The 23,002-nt window shown below is 45.9% G+C and overlaps 1 protein-coding gene across 3 annotated transcripts in view; it reads left to right on the top strand.

The window, feature by feature from the left end:
- Positions 1-23,002, top strand: part of ITPRID1 (ITPR interacting domain containing 1) — a 478,387-nt gene that overhangs the window by 303,243 nt on the left and 152,142 nt on the right. For all 3 annotated transcript variants that reach the window (XM_063922570.1, XM_063922569.1, XM_063922571.1), the window contains one exon: positions 19,002-19,056. In XM_063922570.1, coding sequence (XP_063778640.1) covers positions 19,002-19,056 — 55 coding nt within the window. The remainder of the gene's footprint in view (positions 1-19,001; positions 19,057-23,002) is intronic.

The raw sequence follows: 23,002 nt of genomic DNA, 5'->3' as shown, positions 1-23,002 counted from the left end.
CAGATGGATGGGATCCCGGCGGTCAATATACCGACGCCGGGATCCCGAAGGAGGACGCAATGCTACATACCGACGCCGCACGGGATGCCAGTATCACATTACCGACAGCCGGCATTCCGATCGTCCTCACAGCGGGGGAGAGGTTAGGTTTAGGCAGGAGAAGGGGGTTAGTGTTAGGGAGCAGGGACGGAAAGGTTAGGGTTAGGGAACCGGGGAGAGAGGGTTAGGTTTAGGCACTTAGAGGGGGAGGTTAGGGTTAGGCATCAAATGGGAATGGTTAGGTTTAGGCAGCGGGGAAGAGGGGGTTATGGTTAGTCACCAAGCAGGGAGGGTTAGGGTTAGGCACCACCGGGGAAGGTTAGGCACCCCCAAGGGAGGGTTAGGGTAGGGAAAAGGGGAGGGATAGGGGCCTTAATGGGGGGCTGTCGGAATTCTGATGGAAGGCATGCCGCTGTCGGTATACTGACAGCTGGCATTCCATCCATCGGCAAATCATACTGATCCCCTTTAAGGTTCTCCCTCATCCTCTTCTCAAAAACGATTATTGAAGGGAGCACTTGGTAGTAGCCTGGTGCCCTGATATAATATTTTTATTATTATTAAATATTATGTGGCTATTTGTGGGCCATGTACATTTTTGGTGGTTGGAACAAAGACTAATGTCTTAGAGTATCCTAAACCTCCATCAAGATGATGAACATGATATAAGGATAATTATAGAGGATTGAACATTTTATTTATGTTAAGTAGATACTGTAACTTACTCAATATAAGTAGAAACATTGAAAAACATTGGAAACCACTGATGTTCCAGAACTAATGTTTAAGGCAGTGGTTCCCAAACTTTTTTGAATCACAGCACCATGGAGTATCAAAAAAAATGTTCACGGCACCACTAGACCAAATGTTTCTTATTAAGGAATTTTGAAATATTAAATTAAGTAAATTGTGTTTATAGGTCATCGTTAGGTTCAGTTGTGTGGTGAGGGACAGGATTTACTTTTATTTAGCCACATATTTTATGATTGACAGCCACCACCACTGGTTTTGCCTATTAACTTGACCATAAATAATTTTAATTATATCCTCGACCAGTAATCCAAGGCACCCCTGCAAGTGCCCTGGAGCACCCCAGGGTTACCAAGCAAACAGTTTTAGAACCACTGGTGTAAGGCTAAACAATGTTTTGTGACTAATGCTAAAAGCATGTGTAATACCAATGTTATTTTTCGATGTCCCATTTCATGTTTACACTAAATTCTGTCCCTACCATCTGCATATCTGCTGTGATCCCCCATTTTTGACTGCAAAAACAGCCCCCATGGGACTCTTTTTAGGCTGCTTATTTGCAGAATTTACCAAACTCTTGAATGTGAATTGTGTCATCCAATCTCCTGGCCGCTCACTTCAGTCGTGAAGTGGCTGGAACTGGTAAACTGGCCAACTTTAGCACCCCCCCCCCCCCCAACTCCCTGACTTTCCTGGACCTTCCAAGAGAGTTGGAAAGTATGGTTCTATGTGTGTCCGTGTGACGGTCTGACTTTGTGTCTCATGTGCAGTATGTGTGTTTATCTGTGTATCCCATGTGTGTGAGAAATGGTATATGTGAGAGACTTTGGGGGAGATGTACTAAGCAGTGAAAAGAGTTGAGAAGTGAGCCAGTGGAGAAGTTGCCTGTGGCAACCAATCAGCTGCTCTGTATAATTTTACAGTATGTAAATTATAAAGACTACTTCAATGTTGATTGGTTGCCATGGCCAACTTCTCCACTCTTTTCACTGCTTAGTATTTCCCCCTTATAGGCCCAAATGTATTAAGCTTTATCAAAATACTATTTAGTGTACTATCTAGTACAAAGTATAGTCAAGATTGGCACTTAGTCTAGCTACGCGTCTAGTTTCCCTTCGCGGAGAGGACCTTAGCTGTGCGGTGCACGATGACGTCATCGCGCACCGCACATCATTTCAGCGGCGCTACTACTGTACAGGGGGCGTAACTGACCACGCCCCCTGTATGAAGCCACGCCCCCTATTGGCCGCCCGGGCGCTGCAAGCCCTAGAACTGGCCCTGGATCTGATCACCAGTTCTAAAAACAACCTCCCACCTTAGTAACTTTACCCCTGAGAGTCTTCCAACTAGTAACCTGCCACACACACAAACCTACAGTATTTGTTTACTGGTTCCTTTAGTACATTTAATTTCCACAATGTAGCAATTCTAACCATGACTTGGAAACCAAAGTTATCATTGAGCTTCTCTTTAATGACCTAATAAAGATGCCACATTTTGATCTAAATTTGCTCATACAGTATACTATATACAGTATGTGTATAATACAGTACAGTATACTTGGTTACAAATATCCATGCTGAGAATGGTGGCTATGGCAACTAGAGATGAGCGCCTGAAATTTTTCGGGTTTTGTGTTTTGGTTTTGGGTTCGGTTCCGCGGCCGTGTTTTGGGTTCGACCGCGTTTTGGCAAAACCTCACCGAATTTTTTTTGTCGGATTCGGGTGTGTTTTGGATTCGGGTGTTTTTTTAAAAAAACACTAAAAACAGCTTAAATCATAGAATTTGGGGGTCATTTTGATCCCATATTATTATTAACCTCAAAAACCATAATTTCCACTCATTTTCAGTCTATTCTGAATACCTCACACCTCACAATATTATTTTTAGTCCTAAAATTTGCACCAAGGTCGCTGGATGACTAAGCTAAGCGACACTAGTGGCCGACACAAACACCTGGCCCATCTAGGAGTGGCACTGCAGTGTCACGCAGGATGTCCCTTCCAAAAAACCCTCCCCAATCAGCACATGACGCAAAGAAAAAAAGAGGCGCAATGAGGTAGCTGACTGTGTGAGTAAGATTAGCGACCCTAGTGGCCGACACAAACACCGGGCCCATTTAGGAGTGGCACTGCAGTGTCACGCAGGATGTCCCTTCCAAAAAACCCTCCCCAATCAGCACATGACGCAAAGAAAAAAAGAGGCGCAATGAGGTAGCTGACTGTGTGAGTAAGATTAGCGACCCTAGTGGCCGACACAAACACCGGGCCCATTTAGGAGTGGCACTGCAGTGTCACGCAGGATGTCCCTTCCAAAAAACCCTCCCCAATCAGCACATGACGCAAAGAAAAAAAGAGGCGCAATGAGGTAGCTGACTGTGTGAGTAAGATTAGCGACCCTAGTGGCCGACACAAACACCGGGCCCATTTAGGAGTGGCACTGCAGTGTCACGCAGGATGTCCCTTCCAAAAAACCCTCCCCAAACAGCACATGACGCAAAGAAAAATAAAAGAAAAAAGAGGTGCAAGATGGAATTGTCCTTGGGCCCTCCCACCCACCCTTATGTTGTATAAACAAAACAGGACATGCACACTTAAACCAACCCATCATTTCAGTGACAGGGTCTGCCACACGACTGTGACTGATATGACGGGTTGGTTTGGACCCCCCCCAAAAAAGAAGCAATTAATCTCTCCTTGCACAAACTGGCTCTACAGAGGCAAGATGTCCACCTCATCATCACCCTCCGATATATCACCGTGTACATCCCCCTCCTCACAGATTATCAATTCGTCCCCACTGGAATCCACCATCTCAGCTCCCTGTGTACTTTGTGGAGGCAATTGCTGCTGGTCAATGTCTCCGCGGAGGAATTGATTATAATTCATTTTAATGAACATCATCTTCTCCACATTTTCTGGATGTAACCTCGTACGCCGATTGCTGACAAGGTGAGCGGCGGCACTAAACACTCTTTCGGAGTACACACTTGTGGGAGGGCAACTTAGGTAGAATAAAGCCAGTTTGTGCAATGGCCTCCAAATTGCCTCTTTTTCCTGCCAGTATAAGTATGGACTGTGTGACGTGCCTACTTGGATGCGGTCACTCATATAATCCTCCACCATTCTTTCAATGGTGAGAGAATCATATGCAGTGACAGTAGACGACATGTCCGTAATCGTTGTCAGGTCCTTCAGTCCGGACCAGATGTCAGCATCAGCAGTCGCTCCAGACTGCCCTGCATCACCGCCAGCGGGTGGGCTCGGAATTCTGAGCCTTTTCCTCGCACCCCCAGTTGCGGGAGAATGTGAAGGAGGAGATGTTGACAGGTCGCGTTCCGCTTGACTTGACAATTTTCTCACCAGCAGGTCTTTCAACCCCAGCAGACTTGTGTCTGCCGGAAAGAGAGATCCAAGGTAGGCTTTAAATCTAGGATCGAGCACGGTGGCCAAAATGTAGTGCTCTGATTTCAACAGATTGACCACCCGTGAATCCTTGTTAAGCGAATTAAGGGCTCCATCCACAAGTCCCACATGCCTAGCGGAATCGCTCCGTGTTAGCTCCTCCTTCAATGTCTCCAGCTTCTTCTGCAAAAGCCTGATGAGGGGAATGACCTGACTCAGGCTGGCAGTGTCTGAACTGACTTCACGTGTGGCAAGTTCAAAGGGCATCAGAACCTTGCACAACGTTGAAATCATTCTCCACTGCGCTTGAGACAGGTGCATTCCACCTCCTATATCGTGCTCAATTGTATAGGCTTGAATGGCCTTTTGCTGCTCCTCCAACCTCTGAAGCATATAGAGGGTTGAATTCCACCTCGTTACCACTTCTTGCTTCAGATGATGGCAGGGCAGGTTCAGTAGTTTTTGGTGGTGCTCCAGTCTTCTGTACGTGGTGCCTGTACGCCGAAAGTGTCCCGCAATTTTTCTCTATCGTCCTTGTGGATGCTGGGGTTCCTGAAAGGACCATGGGGAATAGCGGCTCCGCAGGAGACAGGGCACAAAAAGTAAAGCTTTCCGATCAGGTGGTGTGCACTGGCTCCTCCCCCTATGACCCTCCTCCAGACTCCAGTTAGATTTTTGTGCCCGGCCGAGAAGGGTGCAATCTAGGTGGCTCTCCTAAAGAGCTGCTTAGAGAAAGTTTAGCTTAGGTTTTTTATTTTACAGTGAGTCCTGCTGGCAACAGGATCACTGCAACGAGGGACTTAGGGGAGAAGGAGTGAACTCACCTGCGTGCAGGATGGATTGGCTTCTTGGCTACTGGACATCAGCTCCAGAGGGACGATCACAGGTACAGCCTGGATGGTCACCGGAGCCGCGCCGCCGGCCCCCTTGCAGATGCTGAAGTAAGAAGAGGTCCAGAATCGGCGGCTGAAGACTCCTGCAGTCTTCTAAAGGTAGCGCACAGCACTGCAGCTGTGCGCCATTTTCCTCTCAGCACACTTCACACGGCAGTCACTGAGGGTGCAGGGCGCTGGGAGGGGGGCGCCCTGGGAGGCAAATGAAAACCTTTTTTGGCGAAAAATACCTCACATATAGCCCCCAGAGGCTATATGGAGATATTTAACCCCTGCCAAGATTCACTAAATAGCGGGAGACGAGCCCGCCGAAAAAGGGGCGGGGCCTATCTCCTCAGCACACAGCGCCATTTTCTCTCACAGAAAGCCTGGAGAGAAGGCTCCCAGGCTCTCCCCTGCACTGCACTACAGAAACAGGGTTAAAACAGAGAGGGGGGGCACTGATTTTGGCGATATTGAGATATATATAAAGATGCTATAAGGGAAAACACTTATATAAGGTTGTCCCTATATAATTATAGCGTTTTGGTGTGTGCTGGCAAACTCTCCCTCTGTCTCCCCAAAGGGCTAGTGTGGGTCCTGTCCTCTGTCAGAGCATTCCCGGTGTGTGTGCTGTGTGTCGGTACGTGTGTGTCGACATGTATGAGGACGATGTTGGTGAGGAGGCGGAGAAATTGCCTGTAATGGTGATGTCACTCTCTAGGGAGTCGACACCGGAATGGATGGCTTATTTAGGGAATTACGTGAGAATGTCAACACGCTGCAAGGTCGGTTGACGACGTGAGACGGCCGACAAACTATTAGTACCGGTCCAGGCGTCTCAGAAACACCGTCAGGGGCGTTAAAAACGCCCATTTACCTCAGTCGGTCGACACAGACACAGACACGGACACTGAATCCAGTGTCGACGGTGAATAAACAAACGTATTTCTCATTAGGGCCACACGTTAAGGGCAATGAAGGAGGTGTTGCATATTTCTGATACTACAAGTACCACAAAAAAGGGTATTATGTGGGAGTGAAAAAACTACCTGTAGTTTTTCCTGAATCAGATAAAATAAAATGAAGTGTGTGATGATGCGTGGGGTTACCCCGATAGCAAATATTGGCGTTATACCCTTTCCCGCCAGAAATAAGGGCGCGTTGGGAAACACCCCTTAGGGTGATAAGGCGCTCACACGCTTATCAAGTGGCGTTACCGTCTCCAGATACGGCCGCCCTCAAGGAGCCAGCTGATAGGAAGCTGGAAAGATATCCTAAAAAGTATATACACACATACGGTGGTTATACTGCGACCAGCGATCGCCATCAGCCTGGAGATGCAGTGCTGGGTTGGCTTGGTCGGATTCCCTGACTGAAAATATTTTATTCATATAGAGCATTTAATAGGATGCATTCTATATATATGTACGTGAGATGCACAGAGGGATATTTGCTCTCTGGCATCAAGATAAGTACGTTGTCCATATCACCCAGAAGATGTCATGGACACGACAGTGGTCAGGTGATACAGATCCCATACGGCACATGGAAGTATTGCCGTATAAAGGGAAGGAGTTAGTTGGGGTCGGTCCATCGGACCTGGGGACCACGGCAACAGCTGGGAAATCCAACCTTTTTACCCCAAGTTACATCTCAGCTGAAAAAGACACCGTCTTTTCAGCCTCAATCCTTCCTTTCCCATGAGGGCATGCAGGCAAAAGGCCAGTCATATCTGCCCAGACATAGAGGTAAGGGAAGTAGACTGCAGCAGGCAGCCCCTTCCCAGGAAAAGAAGCCCTCCACCGCGTCTGCCAAGTCCTCAGCATGACGCTGGGGCCATGCAAGCGGACTCAAGGTGGGGGGGTAGTCTCAAGAGTCTCAGCGCGCAGTGGGATCACTCGCAGGTTGACCCCTAGATAGTACAAGTATTATCCCAGGGGTACAGATTGGAGAGTCGAGACATCTTCTCCTCGCAGGTTTCTGAAGTCTGCTTTACCAACGGCTCCCTCCGACAGGGAGGCAGCATTGGAAACAATTCACAAGCTGTATATCCAGCAGGTGATAATCAAAGTACCCCTCCTACAACAAGGAAAAGGGTATTATTTTTCCACACTATATTGTGGTACTGAAGCCAGACGGCTTGGTGAGACATAGTCTAAACTGAAATCTTTGAACACTTACATAAAAGGTTCAAATCGAGATGGAGTCACTCAGAGCAGTGATAGCGAACCGGAAAAAAGGGGACTATATGGTGTCCCTGGACATCAAGGATTACCTCCATGTCCAAATTTGCCCTTCTCAACAAGGGTACCTCTGGTTCGTGGTACAGAACTGTCAATATCAGTTTCAGACGATGCCGTTTGAATTATCCACGGCACCCCGGGCCTTTTACCAAGGTAATGGCCGAAAAGATGTTTCTTCAAAGAAAAAAGGCATCTAAATTATCCCTTACTTCGACGATATCCTGAAAAGGGCAAGTTCCAGAGAACAGTTGGAGGTCGGAAGAGCACTATCTAAAGTAGTTCTACGACAGCACGACTGGATTCTAAATATTCCAAGAATCGCAGCTGTTTTCCGACGATACGTCTGCTGTTCCTAGGAATGATTCTGGGCATAGTCCAGAAAAAGGTGTTCCTCCGGGAGGAAAAAGTCAAGGAGTTATTCGACCTAGTCAGAAACCTCCTAAAACCAGGCCAAGTATCAGTGCATCAATGCACAGGAGTCCTGGGAAAAATGGTGGCTTCTTACGAAGCGATTCCATTCGGCAGATCTCAGGGGATTTGCTGGACGAATGGTCCGGATCGCATTTTCAGATGCATCAGCGGATAATCCTGTCTCCAAGGACAAGGGTGTCTCTTCTGTGGGGGCTGCAGAGTGCTCATCTTTTAGAGGGCAGCACACTCAGCATTCAGGACTGTGTTCTGGGGACCACGGATACCAGCCTGAGAGGCTGGGGAGTAGTCACACAGGGAAAAAATTTCCAAGGAAGTGTGGTCAAGTCTGGAGACTTCTCTCCACATGAATATACTGGAGCTAAGGGCAATTTACAATGCTCTGAGCCTAGGAAGACTCCTGCTTCAAAGTCAACCGGTGCTGATCCAGTAGGACATCATCATGGCGGTCGCCCACGTTATCAGACGGGGCGACACAAGAAGCAGGAGGGCAATGACAGCAAGGATTCTTCGCTGGGCGGAAAATCATGTGATAACACTGTCAGCAGTGTTCATTCCGGGAGTGGGCAACTGGGAAGATTTCCTCAGCATAAATGAATTCCACCCGGAAAAGTGGAAACTTAATCTGGAAGTTGCCACATGATTGTAAACCGTTGGGAAAGACCAAAGGTGGTTATGATGGCGTCCCACCTGAAGCGCCAGGTCAAGAGACACTCAGGCAATAGCTGGGACGCTCTGGTAACACCGTCGGTGTACCAGTCGGTGTATGTGTTCCATCCTCTGCTTTTCATACCCAATGTATTGAAAATGATAGGAAGGAGAGGAGTAAGAACTATACTCGTGGCTCCGGTTTGGCCAAGAAGGACTTGGTTCCCGGAACTTCAAGAGATACTAAGAAGGGTCTTGATTCGGCAAGAACCGTGTCTGTTCCGGGACTTACCGCAGCTGCGTTGACGCCAAGGCGGGTGAACGCCGGATCCTAAGGGAAAGAGGCATTCCGGAAGAGGTCATCCCTACCCTGGTCAGAGCCAGGAAGGAGGTGACCGCACAACATTATCACCACTTAGGTGAAAATATGTGCCAGGGTGTGAGTCCAGGAAGGCTCCACGGAAGAATTTCAACTAGGTTAATTTCTACATTTCCTGCAAACAGGAGTGTCTATGGGTCTCAAATTGGGTCCATTAAGGTTCAAATTTCGGCCTGTTGATTTTCTTCCAGAAAGAAATTGGCTTCAGTTCCTGAAGTCCAGAAGTTGTTAAGGGAGTACTGCATATACAGCCCCTTTGATGTCTCCAGTGGCACTGGGCGATCTCAACGTAGTTTTGGGATTCCTAAAAAATCACATTGGTTTAAACAACTCAAATCTGTGGATTTGATATATCTCACATGGAAAATGACCATGCTGTTGGTCCTGGCCTCGGCCAGGCGAGTGTCAGAATTGGCGGCTTTATCTCACAAAGCCATATCTGATTGTCCATTCGGACAGAGCAAAGCTGCGGACTCGTCCCCAGTTTCTCCTTAAGGTGGTGTCAGCGTTTCACCTGAACCAGCTTATTGTGGTACCTGCGGCTACTAGGGACTTGGAGGACTCCAAGTTGCTGGATGTTATCAGGGCCCTGAAAATATAGTTTCCAGGTTGGCTGGAGTCAGGAAATCTGACTTGCTGTTTATCCTGTATGCACCCAACAATGCTGGGTGCTTCTGCTTCTAAGCAGTCGATTGCTCGTGGGATTGGTAGCACAATTCAACTTGCACATTCTGTGGCAGGCCTGCCACAGTCTAAATCTGTTAAGGCCCATTCCACAAGGAAGGTGGGCTCATCTTGGGCGGCTGCCCGAGGGGTCTCGGCATTACAACTTTGCCGAGCAGCTACGTGGTCGGGGGAGAACACGTTTGTAAAATTCTACAAATTTGATACCCTGGCAAAAGAGGACCTGGAGTTCTCTCATTCGGTGCTGCAGAGTCATCCGCACTCTCCCGCCCGTTTGGGAGCTTTGGTATAATCCCCATGGTCCTTTCAGGAACCCCAGCATCCACAAGGACGATAGAGAAAATAAGAATTTACTTACCGATAATTCTATTTCTCGGAGTCCGTAGTGGATGCTGGGCGCCCATCCCAAGTGCGGATTATCTGCAATACTTGTACATAGTTATTGCTAACTAAATCGGGTTATTGTTGTTGTGAGCCATCTTTTCAGAGGCTCCGCTGTTATCATACTGTTAACTGGGTTCAGATCACAGGTTGTACAGTGTGATTGGTGTGGCTGGTATGAGTCTTACCCGGGATTCAAAATTCCTCCCTTATTGTGTACGCTCGTCCGGGCACAGTACCTAACTGGAGTCTGGAGGAGGGTCATAGGGGGAGGAGCCAGTGCACACCACCTGATCGGAAAGCTTTACTTTTTGTGCCCTGTCTCCTGCGGAGCCGCTATTCCCCATGGTCCTTTCAGGAACCCCAGCATCCACTACGGACTCCGAGAAATAGAATTATCGGTAAGTAAATTCTTATTTTCTGGCCACCGACAGCATCTCTTGCACGCCCCTGTCGTTTTTTAAATAATTCTGCACCACCAAATTCAAGGTATGTGCAAAACATGGGACGTGCTGGAATTTGCCCAGATTTAATGCACACACAATATTGCTGGCGTTGTCCGATGCCACAAATCCACAGGAGAGTCCAATTGGGGTAAGCCATTCCGCGATGATCTTCCTCAGTTGCCGTAAGAGGTTTTCAGCTGTGTGCGTATTCTGGAAACCGGTGATACAAAGCGTAGCCTGCCTAGGAAAGAGTTGGCGTTTGCGAGATGCTGCTACTGGTGCCGCCGCTGCTGTTCTTGCGGCGGGAGTCCATACATCTACCCAGTGGGCTGTCACAGTCATATAGTCCTGACCCTGCCCTGCTCCACTTGTCCACATGTCCGTGGTTAAGTGGACATTGGGTACAACTGCATTTTTTAGGACACTGGTGAGTCTTTTTCTGACGTCCGTGTACATTCTCGGTATCGCCTGCCTAGAGAAGTGGAACCTAGATGGTATTTGGTAACGGGGGCACACTGCCTCAATAAATTGTCTAGTTCCCTGTGAACTAACGGCGGATACCGGACGCACGTCTAACACCAACATAGTTGTCAAGGCCTCAGTTATCCGCTTTGCAGCAGGATGACTGCTGTGATATTTCATCTTCCTCGCAAAGGACTGTTGAACAGTCAATTGCTTACTGGAAGTAGTACAAGTGGGCTTACGACTTCCCCTCTGGGATGACCATCGACTCCCAGCAGCAACAACAGCAGCGCCAGCAGCAGTAGGCGTTACACGCAAGGATGCATCGGAGGAATCCCAGGCAGGAGAGGACTCGTCAGAATTGCCAGTGACATGGCCTGCAGGACTATTGGCATTCCTGGGGAAGGAGGAAATTGACACTGAGGGAGTTGGTGGGGTGGTTTGCGTGAGCTTGGTTACAAGAGGAAGGGATTTACTGGTCAGTGGACTGCTTCCGCTGTCACCCAAAGTTTTTGAACTTGTCACTGACTTATTATGAATGCGCTGCAGGTGACGTATAAGGGAGGATGTTCCGAGGTGGTTAACGTCCTTACCCCTACTTATTACAGCTTGACAAAGGGAACACACGGCTTGACACCTGTTGTCCGCATTTCTGTTGAAATAGTTCCACACCGAAGAGCTGATTTTTTGGGTATTTTCACCAGGCATGTCAACGGCCATATTCCTCCCACGGACAACAGGTGTCTCCCCGGGTGCCTGACTTAAACAAACCACCTCACCATCAGAATCCTCCTGGTCAATTTCCTCCCCAGCGCCAGCAACACCCATATCCTCCTCATCCTGGTGTACTTCAACACTGACATCTTCAATCTGACTATCAGGAACTGGACTGCGGGTGCTCCTTCCAGCACTTGCAGGGGGCGTGCAAATGGTGGAAGGCGCATGCTCTTCACGTCCAGTGTTGGGAAGGTCAGGCATCGCAACCGACACAATTGGACTCTCCTTGTGGATTTGGGATTTCGAAGAACGCACAGTTCTTTGCGGTGCTACTGCTTTTGCCAGCTTGAGTCTTTTCATTTTTCTAGCGAGAGGCTGAGTGCCTCCATCCTCATGTGAAGCTGAACCACTAGCCATGAACATAGGCCAGGGCCTCAGCCGTTCCTTGCCACTCCGTGTGGTAAATGGCATATTGGCAAGTTTACGCTTCTCCTCCGACAATTTTATTTTAGGTTTTGGAGTCCTTTTTTTACTGATATTTGGTGTTTTGGATTTGACATGCTCTGTACTATGACATTGGGCATCGGCCTTGGCAGACGACGTTGCTGGCATTTCATCGTCTCGGCCATGACTAGTGGCAGCAGCTTCAGCACGAGGTGGAAGTGGATCTTGATCTTTCCCTAATTTTGGAACCTCAACATTTTTGTTCTCCATATTTTAATAGGCACAACTAAAAGGCACCTCAGGTAAACAATGGAGATGGATGGATACTAGAATACAATTATGGACGGACTGCCGAGTGCCGACACAGAGGTAGCTACAGCCGTGAACTACCGTACTGTGTCTGCTGCTAATATAGACTGGTTGATAAAGAGATGTCGTAGTATGTATGTATGAAGAAGAAAGAAAAAAAAACCACGGTTAGGTGGTATACAATTATGGACGGACTGCCGAGTGCCGACACAGAGGTAGCCACAGCCGTGAACTACCGTACTGTACTGTGTCTGCTGCTAATATAGACTGGTTGATAAAGAGATGTCGTAGTATGTATGTATGTATGAAGAAGAAAGAAAAAAAAAACCACGGGTAGGTGGTATACAATTATGGACGGACTGCCGAGTGCCGACACAGAGGTAGCCACAGCCGTGAACTACCGTACTGTACTGTGTCTGCTGCTAATATAGACTGGTTGATAAAGAGATGTAGTAGTATGTATGTATAAAGAAGAAAGAAAAAAAAACCACGGTTAGGTGGTATACAATTATGGACGGACTGCCGAGTGCCGACACAGAGGTAGCCACAGCCGTGAACTACCGTACTGTACTGTGTCTGCTGCTAATATAGACTGGTTGATAAAGAGATGTCGTAGTATGTATGTATGAAGAAGAAAGAAAAAAAAACCACGGTTAGGTGGTATACAATTATGGACGGACTGCCGAGTGCCGACACAGAGGTAGCCACAGCCGTGAACTACCGTACTGTACTGTGTCTGCTGCTAATATAGACTGGTTGATAAAGAGATGTCGTAGTATGTATGTATAAAGAAGAAAGAAAAAAAAACCACGGTTAGGTGGTATACAATTATGGACGGACTGCCGAGTGCCGACACAGAGGTAGCCACAGCCGTGAACTACCGTACTGTACTGTGTCTGCTGCTAATATAGACTGGTTGATAAAGAGATGTCGTAGTATGTATGTATAAAGAAGAAAGAAAAAAAAACCACGGTTAGGTGGTATACAATTATGGACGGACTGCCGAGTGCCGACACAGAGGTAGCCACAGCCGTGAACTACCGTACTGTACTGTGTCTGCTGCTAATATAGACTGGTTGATAAAGAGATGTAGTAGTATGTATGTATAAAGAAGAAAGAAAAAAAAACCACGGGTAGGTGGTATACAATTATGGATGGACTGCCGAGTGCCGACACAGAGGTAGCTACAGCCGTGAACTACCGTACTGTGTCTGCTGCGACTGGATGATAAATAATGATATAAAAAATATATATATATCACTACTGCAGCCGGACAGGTATATATATTATATAATGACGGACCTGCTGGACACTGTCTGTCAGCAGAATGAGTTTTTTATAGAATAAAAAAAAAAACACCACACAAGTGAAGTCACACGACGAGTGTTTAACTTTTTCAGGCAATCACAATATAGTATACTACTAACTATACTGGTGGTCAGGTCACTGGTCAGTCACACTGGCAGTGGCACTCCTGCAGCAAAAGTGTGCACTGTTTAATTTTAATATAATATGTACTCCTGGCTCCTGCTATAACCTATAACTGGCACTGCAGTGCTCCCCAGTCTCCCCCACAATTATAAGCTGTGTGAGCTGAGCACAGTCAGATATATAATATATACATAGATGATGCAGCACACTGGGCTGAGCAGTGCACACAGATATGGTATGTGACTGTCTTGTACTCCTGGCTCCTGCTATAACCTATAACTGGCACTGCAGTGCTCCCCAGTCTCCCCCACAATTATAAGCTGTGTGAGCTGAGCACAGTCAGATATATAATATATACATAGATGATGCAGGCATGCAGCACACTGGGCTGAGCAGTGCACACAGATATGGTATGTGACTGAGTCACTGTGTGTACCGTTTTTTTCAGGCAGAGAACGGATATATTAAATAAAACAACTGCACTGCTGCTGGTCACTGTGGTCAGTCACTAAACTCTGCACTCTCTTCTACAGTATCAGCCTCAGGTCAATCTCTCTCTCTCTCTCCTAATCTAAATGGAGAGGACGCCAGCCACGTCCTCTCCCTATCAATCTCAATGCACGTGTGAAAATGGCGGCGACGCGCGGCTCCTTATATAGAATCCGAGTCTCGCGAGAATCCGACAGCGTCATGATGACGTTCGGGCGCGCTCGGGTTAACCGAGCAAGGCGGGAAGATCCGAGTCGCTCGGACCCGTGAAAAAAAACATGAAGTTCGTGCGGGTTCGGATTCAGAGAAACCGAACCCGCTCATCTCTAATGGCAACGAGTGATTGCCCGTTGAAGCTGGACTTACAGTAGACTGTCTGTATTTTCAGCACATGATAGAAAATCAGTCAATATTAATAAGCCACATAAATATTTTCAATCATATTCAATGAGAAAGACCATATGTTAGTGCTACTTACTGGAATCATATATTTACCTATTGAGAATACAAAGTATAAGTGCTGAGAAATGATATACTGTATGTGATAAAGGAAGACCTCAAAATAAATTGTAAGCTCAGCTGGACAGGAATTTTTTGGCAGCAAATTCTGCATAGGAAGCTATGCAGATTTGTCAGCGCTTTATAATAATAAAGATGATGATTTTATACAAAGCGATAAAGCAAGTAAAGCAAATATGAAGTCATTAGGTCATCTTAATTTGCTTGACTACATAAGCACAAAATCTTAGGCATCTCCTGACAGCTATGCCCTTTTTTTTTTTCCTCGAAAAAACTAGTTGGAAAAGTATAAGCTAGATGGATAATATATATAATTTCACATTTGTTAATATGAAAAGACATGATATATAGTTGTATTGAGATGTTTGAACCAAATAGATATTTTCAAAATAACAGAAGTATAAAGGGCCCCATACACTAATGCGACATGTCGGACCCTCATGTCGCAGGCGATCACCCCGGCAGCCTCCTGGGCGTCAGGATCGCATAAGATACATCATATGCGGTCCTTTTGCTTACGATGTATGTCGTGAAATCCCAGACATGCCTGCGGGGTCCGACATGTCGCTAGTGCAGCACAGTCAATCCAGGGGATCCGAACCAATGAACACGGGACCGCGCATCGGATCGGATGGTATGTAAAACACATCCGAAATGCCTGATTTCATCCGATATATCGGCCCGAATGTCCAAAATCTGATGAAATCGGGCATCATCATTCTAGTGTATGGGGCCCTTTAGATTGACTGTAGCTGAAGTTAGTTTTCACTTTTACGGCATTTCTATATACATGGTTGAGTCACATTTTTATGACCACCTCTTACAGTTAACGTCGGCAGCGCAAAGCCCATGAAGTGTCATGTGTCATACGCTGGCTTTGTGGGTATATAAGGTGTGCGAAAGGCTGTCTGAACACACATTACTCATTGCTGTCATGGGTAAAAGGGGTGATTTGTCAGAGTTGCAAAAAAGGGATGATTATCTGCTTTCGGGCTAAGGGTGGCAGTATTTCTGAAACAGCGCAGTTTGTGAACTGTTTGCGTGCTGCTGTGGTGAAGGTGTATTGTGAGTGGACAGATGGCACCATTGTGAATAACCATCGTGGAAACTGCGGTGCACCACCTGACATTGATGTGAGTTGAACATCAGGTACGAAGATGCGTGAGGGCCGATCGACACGCTACAGTGGAGCTACTTACCGTCAAAATGAACCTGGGAACTACCAGACGTATGTATAAAATGACAGTTCAGCCATCTAGCTGCTGTCCATGCTGTACACAGCAGTTACTCTGGCTATTAGCGGATGGTCATAATAATGTGACTCAGCCGTGTATATGTGCAATGTCATTTTTCTGTTTTGTCAGTTAAATTAGGTTAATGCTGCAGGAGGTGTCTTATGTAAGTAGACGCCTCCTGCCAGCTTCTGTGATTCGCTGCCGATTCCAAAGACACTGCTTTGGATCACTCATGTGATCCACAGGTTCTCGGGATGTGCAGATCTTTGGGAACATGACGTCTGTGCCTTGTTCTCGGGGACATCTCCAGTGGGCATGCGCAAATCACTCAGAAATGGCTGCGGCGGCCATTTTCCAAGTGTTTGTGTCTGCAATGCAGGGCCGCCGCCGTGGGACATCAGAGGGGTAAGACAAATATATGGGTGCAGGTTGTGAGATGTGGATCCCCTGGACCCATGGGCCCAGGTGCACCTCATACCTTGCAGTCACTATACAAAATCCTATGGATCTGGCCAATTATTACATAAAACATCAACTCTGCCCAACCATTTACACTGCCTCACTGTTTGAATAAGGTAAAGTGCTTTATATCCCATTAGCACAAAGTTGTTATATTAATGAAACCTAAAGGTGCAAGTGTGGAAAGACTGAATGCTGCATAGCGTGTTAGGAGGCTGAGTGTGGGTGTTATTCCTGCAAATAGCCTAGCACCAGCTCAAATGGGTTGGGTATGTGCTACCGGCGGCCGGGATCCCGGTGGTCAGCATCCCGACGTCGGGATCCCAGCCACAGAATGCCGACGGGGGGAGGGCGAGCACAACGTAGACCCTTTTGGGTTCAGCGACTAGCTACACTCACCACAGGTTCTATTCCCACTCCATGGGTGTCGTGGATACCCATGAGTGGGAATAGTCCCTTTTAGTCAGCACGCCAACTGTCGGGATTATTAGTGTTCAGGATGCAGGGGGAAGGGTTGTCCCAAATAATATAGCCTAAATCTATTTGTTTTATAGACTAAGCTCCCAAAATAAGCAGAGACAAATGTATTTCCATCCCTGGAGCCAGTTTACAGTCCTCCAGCTACTGTGCAGTTTGCATGAGGTGAAACAGTAACTGCTGAAGGGTACAGTGATAATCTTCCTCCCTATTTCATGTTCTCAGACATGATATACAATATCAAAACATATCATTTGACTATTTCCATTTAAAACAAAACAGCCAGCATATTTATAAACGCAGCAACAGTCTGCAAAGGGAGGTATTCGGTCTTTAGGTCAACAGTCAATAGGTTAACCACTATTAATTGACATGCATTAGGTCGACATAGTCAAAAGGTCGATATGCTAATGGACAACACAGCATATGGTCGACATGTGTTTTCCACTCCTGAGCACAGCGAGGCACCTTTAGCTGTACACTTATTGGGGTTCCATGTGCTAAAACTAAAAAAATGACACCCCAAAAACCTAAAAAAAAACTTCACGTTGAACCTTTTAATGCATCACATATTTTCATGTCAACCTTTTGATTGTGTTGTCCGTTTTCTCATGTCGACCTTGTGCAAGTCAACCTATTAGGGTCGAGCTAGACACTGTCGACTTTTTTACTGACCACCTAATGAACCATACCCGCAATGGGAGACTACAGTATCTTACAGTTCTTATATAGACTGGATAAAGAAAAAGGAACAGCACTGTGGTTGAGGGTAACATTTAAACAAATTCTATTTTCATAAAAATCTAAGCCACCGTACAACTAGAACCATTAATTTAATAAGCACCAAAAATGACATGTTCTCTTATATAGACTGTATGCTGCTGTGTTACACTTCATGCAGCATGTTGCAAAGACAGACCATGATCCCGTTCCACACTTCTGATAAATACATTTATTATATAACAATATCATTCACTGCCTGGGCTAGATCACTCATCTCTCTTGTGTACATATTCCAATGCATCACTTGCCTTATTACATTTCACAAATAGATAAAAATAGACAGCCAACTGCATACACTGTGTAAGTCATATAAATAATACAGGTATGATATAGTACAATACAATCATCACTTAAATATGTAAACAAAAACTATTTCATTAAATTCAGTAAGGTATCCTATTTATGGCATGGTATGTACATAATTTAAAAATCCTTAACATGAGTATAACTTATTACAACAGAGCAGCTTAATATAAAAATGTACTCTTTATCTGCTATCCTTATGTGTTATCAAGTATGAATAACATGAAATGCGTTGTGCACAGTACAAATAAAGCAGATTACTAAACATGCCAAGTATTTGTAAATAAACAATATAAAGAGGTCAGTGACCCCTTCAGAGACATTACAGTACTTGCTAATTGTTCAGAAACAAACTACTGTAGGCATGTCTGCTTTAATTGATTGTCACAGTTTCTGGTAGAAACTGAAATATTTTCACTTCCTGGAACTTTTCTTAATTGTCATATAACACTACAGGCATATAAAGAAATCTATGGAGGTCATTCAGACCTGATTGCTGGGCTGCTAATTTTGCTCTCCTGCATTCAGATAGTCGCCGCCTGCAGGGGGGGTGTAAAATCGCCGTGCAAGTGTGCGATCTGTTAAAATCCACTGTGTGCAGTGTGTGCGCAGCCCAGGACTTACTCCTCCAGTGCGATAACAACAGGCTGATCGGGGCCGGAGCTGACGTCAGACACCCTCCCTGAAAACGCTCGGACACGCCTGCATTTTTCCAGACACTCCCTGTAAACACTCAGTTACCACCCACAAACGGCTTCCTCCTGTCAATCACTTTGCAAATGCCCGTGTGAACGGATTTTTCGCATCATCCCGTCGCTGACCGGCGATGCCCGTTGTTGTCGTCCGTCGCGTGTGCGCATTGCGGTGCATATGCATGCGCAGTTACTACCTTATTGCCCGCTGTGCGAAAATGCACAGCAGTGATCAGATCTGAATGACCTCCTATATGAGGTCACTGACAACCCCTTAAAGATCAGTTTCAAATTGTTTTTTTAATCGGTTTTTATTTGAAAATTTGATTTTGATTCTCAGAATTTAGATAGACTAAGAATGTGTCATTTGTAATAGTATCTGAATACATTTGTATATTCTAGGTGCAGAGCTTCGAAGAAGATTATCCAAGGGCAGTCAATCAGGAAAGCATGTCAGGTTAGTACAGTATCTCCTCGTCTCCTGTACCACTGTAAGCAATCATATTTAAAGTCATAATGTCAACATGATTAAAAATATTTAAATAATTTAAAATTACAAATTACACAATGGCATTCTGTAGTTGAAATTTTGACCGTCTACAGCGTAACGGTCAACGATCTATCTACTACTCATTGGTAACAATGGTAATTGAAAGGCATCAGTCACAAAAGAGAATTGGGAAAGGAGACTAAGGAAGAAAAAGCACTGCAATATACATTTCTTTGCTTAGTTTATACATGTCTATGTTTATACGGGATGCGGACACCATACCGGCATTTGGAACACCAACACCGGACTCTTAACACTTGCCAGGAGACCGACACTGGAATCTCAAAATCGCTCACAATGCAGGTGCCAGGCATCCCAAACGTAAGTAAGCGGGCTGGGTTAGGATAACACCATGGGGGGTGGGCGTTTAGGTTTAGGCACTGCTGGGGAGGTTAGAGTTAGGCTGCAGAGAGAAGTTTTAGGGTTAGGCTGTGGAGAGGGGGAGGGGTTAGGTTTAAGCACCACCAGGGAGGGTTAGGCTGCAGGGTCAGGGAGGGTTAGGGTTAGTGGGATAGAGGGGGAGTGTTAGGGTACTTACCTGCAAGGTGTCGCGATTCTGTGCATTGGAATGCCGGTATCGGTATTGTGAGCACCGGCATCCCAAGTGCCAGGATCCCGATACAATCCCGTTTATCCTGTGCGTCATTATCAGTCGCCATATCACTACATTGTCTGCTGAAGTACCCATGCAGTGGTTATAAGGCAATAAATACACGCATGTACATACCTTATAATATGTTATACAATTGCTGTGTCACATTGAAATATAAACAAGTTTAAGGCAATGGATAGGGTATTCGGTAATGGGCCCTACTGTATTGAAACTAGAGATGTGCACCGGAAATTTTTCGGGTTTTGTGTTTCGGTTTTGGATTCGGTTCCGCGGCCGTGTTTTGGATTCGGACGTGTTTTGGCAAAACCTCCCTGAAAATTTTTTGTCGGATTCGGGTGTGTTTTGGATTTGGGTGTTTTTTTTCAAAAAACCCTCAAAAACAGCTTAAATCATAGAATTTGGGGGTAATTTTGATCCTATAGTATTATTAACCTCAATAACCATAATTTACACTCATTTCCAGTCTATTCTGAACACCTCACACCTGACAATATTATTTTTAGTCCTAAAATTTGCACCAAGGTCGCTGGATGACTAAGCTAAGCAACCCAAGAGGGCGGCACAAACACCTGGCCCATCTAGGAGTGGCACTGCAGTGTCAGACAGGATGGCACTTCAAAAATTTGGCCCCAAACAGCACATGATGCAAAGAAAAGAGAAAAAGAGGTGCACTGTGATTGATGGACGGCTAAGCTAAGCAACACAAACACCTCAATATCACAGGAATTATTCGTTCTAATCAATGGTATTATTAGTCCAAATCACTGGAAGAAAATGACAAAATCACAGGAATTATTCGTTCTAATCAATGGTATTATTGGTCCAAATCACTGGAAGAAAATGACAAAATCACAGGAATTATTTGGCAAGATCACTGTAATTAATAATTAATTATAAATCACTGATATTAATTGGTAAAATCTCGCTATCGCCTGCCTAGAGAAGTGGAACCTAGATGGTATTTGGTACCGGGGACACACTACCTCAAGAAATTCTCTAAGTCCCTGTGAACTAACGCCGGATACCGGACGCACGTCTAACACCAACACAGCTGTCAAGGCCTGAGTTATCCGCTTTGCAACAGGATGACTGCTGTGATATTTCATCTTCCTCGCAAAGGACTGTTGGACAGTCAATTGCTTACTGGAAGTAGTACAAGTGGTCTTCCGACTTCCCCTCTGGGATGACGATCGACTCCCAGCAGCAACAACAGCAGCGCCAGCAGCAGTAGGCGTTACACTCAAGGATCCATCGGAGGAATCCCAGTCAGGAGAGGGCTCGTCAGACCTGCCAGTGACATGGCCTGCAGGACTATTGGTGTTCCTGTCTAAGGAGGAGGAAATTGACACTGAGGGAGTTGGTGGTGTGGTTTGCGGGAGCTTGGGTACAAGAGGAAGGGATTTAGTTGTCAGTGGACTGCTTCCGCTGTCACCCAAAGTTTTTGAACTTGTCAATGACTTTTGATGAATGCGCTCCAGGTGACATATAAGGGAGGATGTTCCGAGGTGGTTAACATCCTTACCCCTACTTATTACAGCTTGACAAAGGCAACACACGGCTTGACACCTGTTGTCCGCATTTGTGTTAAAATAATTCCACACCGAAGAGGTGATTTTTTATTTTTATTTGACCAGGCATGTCAATGGCCATATTTATCCCACGGACAACAGGTGTCTCCCCGGGTGCCTGACTTAAACAAACTACCTCACCATCAGAATCCTTCTTGTCAATTTACTCCTCAGCGCCAGCAACACCCATATCCTTATCCTGGTGTACTTCAACAGTGACATCTTCAATTTGACTATCAGGAACTGGACTGTGGTTGCTCCTTCCAGCACTTCCAGGGGGCGTGCAAATCGTGGAAGGAGCCACCTCTTCTCGTCCAGTGTTGGGAAGGTCAGGCATCGCAACCGACACAATTGGACTCTCCTTGGGGATTTGTGATTTAGAAGAACGCACAGTTCTTTGCTGTTCTTTTGCCATCTTCAATATTTTCAGTTTTCTAGCGGGAGGATGAGTGCTTCCATCCTCATGTGAAGCTGAACCACTAGCCATGAACATAGGCCAGGGCCTCAGCCGTTCTTTGCCACTCCGTGTCATAAATGGCATATTGGCAAGTTTACGCTTCTCCTCAGATGCTTTTAATTTAGATTATTGGGTCATGTTACTGAACTTTAGTTTTTTGGATTTTACATGCTCTCTACTATGACATTGGGCATCGGCCTTGGCAGACGACGTTGATGGCATTGAATCGTCTCTGCCATGACTAGTGCTAGCAGCTTCAGCACTAGGTGGAAGTGGATCTTGATCTTTCCCTATTTCACCCTCCACATTTTTGTTCTCCATTTTTTAATGTGTGGAATTATATGCCAGTAATATTACTATATCAATAGCAATGGCCTACTGTACTGTACAACTATATACTGTTGGTCACCAAAATGCTGCACTGTACTACTATATATACTGCTCACAAAAATGCAGCACAGATATGGAATGGATACTTGCAGTGACACAGAGCTGCAAGATACAGCAATGGCCTACTGTACTGTACAACTATAATAGGATTTTAATACCTACCGGTAAATCCTTTTCTCTTAGTCCGTAGAGGATGCTGGGGATGCTTCAAGATCCATGGGGTATAGACGGGATCCGTAGGAGACATGGGCACTTTAAGACTTTAAAAGGGGTGTCAACTGGCTCCTCCCTCTATGCCCCTCCTCCAGACTCCAGTTATAGGAACTGTGCCCAGGGAGACGGACATTTCGAGGAAAAGGATTTATTTAATTTTTAAAACTAAGGTGAGATACGTACCAGCTCACACCTCAAACACGCCGTACAACATGGCATTCAACAACAACGCATGCAACGGCATGACTAATATCAGCCACAGAGTGACTGAACTCAACACAACATGTGTGCAACCATAACCAATAACTGCAGATACAGCCCGCACTGGGACTGGCGCCCAGCATCCTCTACGGACTAAGAGAAAAGGATTTACCGGCAGGTATTAAAATCCTATTTTCTCATACGTCCTAGAGGATGCTGGGGATGCTTCAAGAAACATGGGGTTTATACCAAAGCTCTAGAACGGGCGGGAGAGTGCGGATAACTCTGCAGCACCGATTGACCAAACAAGAGGTCCTCCTCAGCTAGGGTATCAAACTTGTAAAACTTCGCAAAAGTGTTTGATCCCGACCAAGTAGCATCTCGGCAAAGCTGTAATGCCGAAACCCCTCG

The sequence above is a fragment of the Pseudophryne corroboree genome, chromosome 5, assembly GCF_028390025.1.
Source record: "Pseudophryne corroboree isolate aPseCor3 chromosome 5, aPseCor3.hap2, whole genome shotgun sequence".
Taxonomy (NCBI): Eukaryota; Metazoa; Chordata; class Amphibia; order Anura; family Myobatrachidae; genus Pseudophryne; species Pseudophryne corroboree.
This window is presented reverse-complemented; position numbering and strand designations above follow the sequence as displayed.